The 6,225-nt window shown below is 52.0% G+C and overlaps 1 protein-coding gene across 1 annotated transcript; it reads left to right on the top strand.

Moving 5' to 3' along the window:
• The first annotated feature begins 544 nt into the window (after positions 1-544).
• Positions 545-3,993, top strand: LOC123076897 (uncharacterized). Its single transcript, XM_044499045.1, has 6 exons — positions 545-1,065; positions 1,172-1,665; positions 1,760-2,188; positions 2,599-3,015; positions 3,098-3,294; positions 3,380-3,993. The coding sequence occupies exons 1-6, from the start codon at positions 788-790 to the stop codon at positions 3,629-3,631; spliced, it is 2,067 nt and encodes a 688-aa protein (XP_044354980.1). The 5' UTR covers positions 545-787; the 3' UTR covers positions 3,632-3,993.
• Positions 3,994-6,225: the final 2,232 nt, after the last annotated feature.

Here is a 6,225-nt window from a genome sequence, read left to right as displayed (position 1 = left end):
GCTTCAAGAAAAAGGGGAAACAAGGTTTTCCAACGTATGAATAGCTTAGTCCTTGGACACAAACGTGCATGTTGTATCTCCTACTGAACTTTCTCCTTGGCACGCGTGATTAACCTCTTGCTTTGAGCAACAAAGTGCAGGTGATCACAACTCACAGCTACTAAAAACAAGTGCTACAAGTACCACAACAAAGCGAGCGAACGAGGGAAGATTGATGTGAGGTGCTAGCTAGAGAGAGCGCGTTATACCAAACCCGCGGCGGCGGGCGATGAAACGCATATCGCATCTCGCATATAGGCTTAGCTCCTAATGCAAGTCACTTGACGCAGGGCCCTGCCTGCCCCCAAATAATTGTTTGTTTACTGCTCAGCTCTCGTAATAATCACTCGGAGATTACTTGCTTGCTAACCCTGCCCATCGCGTCCGTCCCATCTTCTCTTTTCTAGATCACGTTGGGCCCCATGCACGTATGCCCTCCCCATGATATGATATGAAAATCTCTCTACACCACCTTGCTTTATGGACGGGAGCCGAGCTATAAACCTCGGGTTTTCCCAAACCATCTTCGCTTTGATCTCTCCCCACTCTCGCCACTTTCCTCTCCCTGGAGCAAAGCAGCAAGCCAGTGTGTGCCTGCCACCATTGCGGTTGGTTGGCTCTTCCTTCCTTGGCCAAAGCAGAAAAGCTAGCTTCTCCACCGCGCGTACGCCTCTAGAGCAAGCAACCAAGCGTACACATCATCGGAGGTTGATTTGCCACTCGTCGTCGGCGGCGTCGGAGCAGATAGATGCGTAATGGGAGCAGCAGCTCGTGTTGCTCTTCTTCTTCTTCTCCGGCGGTGTTTGGCTCGCAGGCTCCTTCTCATGGCCAGCAGCTTGTTAGGAGCTCCTCCTCCTGCCCTCGTCCCATGGCGGAGCTGCTGCAGGTGACGTGGCTGCCCGCGTCCGGCGGTGGCGGCACCGGCGGTCTCCTCCACGCCCTGGCCTCCCTCAGCTTTCTGCTCCTCCTCGCCTACCTCCTGCTCTTCCTCCTCGCCAAGCTCTTCGCTCGACTGCACCGCGCAAGGTTGGTGCTACGAAGCTTACTGATTAAGAAATTATTGCTCCTTCAATTCAGGCATGCATGCTCACGAATTTCTGCTCACTTCTTCTGCGTACGTGCATGTGTGCAGGGAGCGTCGTGGCCGTGATAAACTTACAGAGAGTAACTCCGGGAGGGAGGACGTGGCCGCCGACCACATCGTCGCTGGAGGGGAGCGGCAGCAGGCGGCGGACACGTTGTTCTGGTTCGACGAGGCCGTGTTCGAGGACACTGCCCTGCTTGGCCTTGGCGACGAAGCAAAGAATCACCTTTTGTACACTGGTGCTGGTGGTACGGCTGCGCAACATTGCTTGGAGGTGGCGGAGAACAGCCGCGCCTTTCACACGGCCCCGCCGGAATCCACCAACCGCGTCTCATTCGCGCCGCGCGAGGAGGAGGACCACCGCGTCGAAAGTGATGCCGCCACTGCCAGTGCCACCGCGGCCGAAGAGGCCAGGGTTAACGTGGCCGTCTCCGTAGCCGACGACGGCGTCCCCGTGGCGACGGATGGGTATCGGCAGAATATTCCGGTCGCCGCGTCGTCGTCACTACCGGAGAATGATTCCGTTAAAGGCAATCTCCTAGGTACCTAGATTCCACTTCGTTCTTATTCTCGCTCACTTCTTTTTCATCGGTCACTTCTCAGCTTGATCTTACACTGATTGTCATACGGTTGCAGAGAAGCAACGAAGCAGAGGAAGAGATAATGACGGTGATCGTCCTGAAGACGGGCGTGGAGTGGAAGAAGAGCTAGAGGAGAAGGCCGACGGCTTTCCGGACGTGAAGCGGTTCGTGAACAGCCAGGCGCTGGCCGACACGAAGAAGCTGCAGCTTGACGGCGGCGCCCGGCTGCGGCCGCGGCGCGAGGAGGAGGACGGGGACAGCTGCCGGTTCGGCGCGTCGACGCTGACGAGCGAGTCGACGTCCAAGAGCTCGGTGGAGTGGCAGAGCTCGACGGTGACGACCGGCAAGGACGCCTACTCGGACCTCTTCTCGTCCTCGTCGCGCCGGAGCTCGGCGAGGTGGGAGTCCTACACGCTCTTCCGCAAGTACGACGAGGACATGGTCTACTTCCACCGCGTCGGCGCCCAGAAGCTCACCGAGACAGGTACCTATACACTAAATTGTTTACTGCCGAATTGATTGTATCTAGGAAAACTGATGAACTTGCTCATCATCATCATCATCATCACCGAATATTCCCCAAGTTATCAGTCATCATCACCTCTACTAGATCAACTTTTGTTGCAAACAAGCTCCGGTCGCCCGTATTTCCAGTTCTTTGCAACGCTTTTCAGGGGCATGTGTGGGCTCAATGGAGAATTCTTATTACACGTTCCCAATAAAACAAATCATTACATGTTCCTCGACGCACGTTATCTAGTCCTAGTACTACAAATCTAGCTAACACATTATTGTAAGAACAATGTTCCATTTTAAATTTGTGTTCCTGCTGCCGGCTGAAGAATTATGGACGATGACGACGTCGATGCATGTGTGTTGTGCTTGTGCATGCAGAGTCGTTCAGGTCGATCAAGTGCCAGCCGCGGTCGATGTCGCAGCGGATCACGCACAAGCTGTCCATGGCGGCGCCGAGGCCGAAGCCGAGGAGCGCGGAGGCGCCGGCGCCGGCGATCGGGCTGCGCGACCCGTACCCGGAGCTGGAGCGGGTGTACGTGGCCCAGATCTGCCTCACGTGGGAGGCCCTCAACTGGAACTACACCACCTTCCGTCGCCACAACGCCGGCGTCGGCGGCACGATGATGCTGGAGGCGCGGTGCTGCCCGGCGCGCGTGGCGCAGGAGTTCCAACAGTTCCAGGTGCTGCTCTACCGGTTCATGGAGAACGAGCCCTTTGAGCATGGCCGCCGGCCCGAGGTCTACGCCCGGATGAAGAACTCCTCCCCGAAGCTGCTCCTCGTCCCAGAGTTCAGAGGTACGTCCCCAGCCATGCATTGATCTGTCATGCTATACATGTAATTTGTACTGAATTTTTACTGACTGGTTGATGTGCACAGAGGAGGAGGACGAGAAGGACGACCTGATATCGGCGGTGCAGTTCCTGCACATCCTGGAGGAATCCATCAGGACGTTCATGGCGTTCCTCCGCGCCGACAAGCGGAGCCACTACCAGATGTTCAGGGAGATGGTGCGGCGGAGGACGAGCGCCGGCGACCAGTCGATCGTCATCACCCTCAAGAGAACCAACAAGGCCGTGAGTGACCGTCATCAATCAAGTGTTCATGCATGCATGCATTCCTACTGCAGTTTTTTGAATGTTTTGTTTTTGTGTTGATCAGAAGAAGAGCCGGCTCAAGGACCTGAGCCGGCCGCGGCGGTGCCTGAAGCGGATCAAGGTGCGGGAGGAGGAGGAGGTGGCGGTGCTGCTGGGGCTCATCGACCTCAAGGTGGTGGCCCGGGTGCTGCGCATGCCGGAGATCACGGACCAGCAGCTGCACTGGTGCGAGGAGAAGATGGGCCGGCTCAGGGTCGACCCGCAGCAGGGCACCATGGAGCGAGACCCCTCACCCCTCTTCTTCCCCGCGCACTGACTGAGATCTCATCAGAACCTCCGTCCACCGATCCATCCATGGACACTCTTTTGACTGCAACCTAGCTACTTTTCCTTTTTCTTTATTATTTCGTTCACCTTATCTTCCTTTTTTCTCTTTATATTGGTGTAGCGACAAAAGAAAAGATAAAGCGGTAGTGTTTGCGTAGGCACGAGAATATGCAACGCACTCAGCCTCTAGCTATAGCTAGCTACTAGTAGTAGTACAATATACTACGTACTGTGTATAAAAAGAAGCGAGATCGATCGGACTCATCTGGAGATGGGATGACGACGGTGTTGTAAAGGCGTAATGCACATCTATCTGTAGAAAAATAAGATCAGATCGGCCCGTTTCCGTCTTGCAGTTGGGTGCATGTGATGTGGTGCATGCTGACATACACACACAGAGATAAAAGAGAGAGATGTTGGGATCGGCAGGCGGCAGTACCATGTCACCATGTGTGTGCGACACAGCCCAAAGCAAAAGTGGGCGGGCTAGCTGAGGTGGTGACAAGCACGGACGGCTTTGATAGTTTGACATGTGCAGTGCTTTAGGCTTTGCTTTTCCTCGTGTGTTGCCCGGCTTTACGGATGGATGGATCGGTCACGAGAAGGTGCATGCATGCATGCATGCATGCAACCAGCAAATGCATGTCACGCACTTGGACTTGCCTGCGCATTTAAGATAACCACGTCGGGCCGCCCTCCTTTTCCTTTTTCTTACACTATTTGGCTTTGCCATGTAGTAGAAAAAGCAGTCTCGCTCGCAGACTTTATCTTGGATCCTCTGCGTTTATGTCTGCGAAAAAGCTATGTATATGCGTGGTTGGAAGCGCTATGGCCAGTTGGAAGATAGCAGCAGCAAAAGGAGGCATCTGTTGATGTATCTCCTCGTTGATTTTGGGTTGCAGATTTTTGTTTCGAGAGGGTGTCGATGTTGGTGCTGATAAACATTAATGGTAGGGACCAAACCAGGCATGGTGATCTTGCTTTCCGAGAAGGATTAGCACGGTCACAAAGTGGCTCTTCCCTGTTAACGGGTCAAAAGGAGTAGGGGAGAGAACTCAGGCTGGCAATACGGATTACCCAGCGGGGTATTGATTCATATCCATGGCCTCGCGACAGCCTCCCCGGCTCATTCCCGTGCATGTCCCTACCCAAATCCTTGGCCAAGGCTATGGGTCGTAAAGCTGTGCAGAATCTCGACAACCAAGGTATAACATCGCTACCCAAATCCTTTTTATCGTTTTCCACTGCAACCATCGTTTCTAAACTGAATAATGTGGGTGTTAGTCTAAAAAAATAATGAGAAGGATATTTCTGTTTTCACAAACGCTTTGAGACATTTGGAATATGACCGGTTAAAGGTTACTTCACGAGTTTCTAGCAAATATCTTGCCTCACATCTAGATGAGGAGGAGCTGCATGCCACATCAGATGGTCAGCTGCTTTCTCATTTTGTAAGAGAGGTTTCGGACGTGGGCTTGGTTGAACCCGAGCTTAGCTCATCGATAGAGGTTACAGCTTTCAGACGTAAATCAAAGGCCACCCCTTTGAAAAAGAGCCGCAACTCCTCTAAGAGGGTGAAATTTTCTAAATCTCCTATTGTTTCCTCATGAATGGTATCTTTTTTAATAGCAGAGGTCTTGGTGACTTGGCTAAACATCTATTCATTACGGAATGTAATAGGGAGTATATTTTAGAATTTTTGGTTATCTCTGAAACGGGGAGACGTGATTTTCTCGGTAAGTCTGCTTAACCTCCTTTCTGGCGGGATAGACTTCACTTGGATTTCGCGGCCGCCTAGCTAGAGGTCATTCTGGAAATATTTTAATTGGTGTGAACACATGAACTGTGGATGTTTTCGCTAGTTCAGATGGTGAGTTTCACATTAAACTCCATATCTGTGACAAAGCCGATAACTTCACATGGACTCTCGTCGCCGTTTATGGTGCAGCCCGGGATGAGTTCAAGACTGATTTTCTCCATGAATTGGTTAAACTGGCGAAAGATAATCCATACCTATTCTTATATGTGGTGATTTCAAGTTGCTACGATTCCCACATGAGAAAAGCCACGGTAGATTTGATAATCATTGGCCTTTCCTTTTCAACGCTGTCATCGACAGTCTAGATCTGTTAGAGGTTTCCATAATTGGAAGACAGTTCACTTGGGAGAACAGTCTTCTGGAGCCGACATACGAGACACTAGATCGTGTGTTAATGGATACCAACTGGGAATCCAAATTCCGTATGGTTTTTGTATGTGCTCTACCCCAAGTCGAAGCTCTATCAGACCACGCACCCATCCTCCTAACTACTGGTTTGCCACACCCACATCATATACGCAAGTTCAATTCGAACTTGATTGGCTGCATCGGGATGGCTTCCATGACATGGTTAAGGAGGTGTGGGAGAAACCGGTTGTCGGGCATACCCCAATACACAAATGGAATAAAAAAAACGTGCACTACCTAAATTCCTTGGTGGCATACTGCGGGTGTCCGGAAAAGGAGAAGTTTGTCTTTCATCTATTATTGATGATTTAGAAGCTTTGGCAGAGGTCAGATCGCTATCTGCGCATGAAATTGAG

The sequence above is a fragment of the Triticum aestivum genome, chromosome 3D, assembly GCF_018294505.1.
Source record: "Triticum aestivum cultivar Chinese Spring chromosome 3D, IWGSC CS RefSeq v2.1, whole genome shotgun sequence".
Taxonomy (NCBI): Eukaryota; Viridiplantae; Streptophyta; class Magnoliopsida; order Poales; family Poaceae; genus Triticum; species Triticum aestivum.
This window is presented reverse-complemented; position numbering and strand designations above follow the sequence as displayed.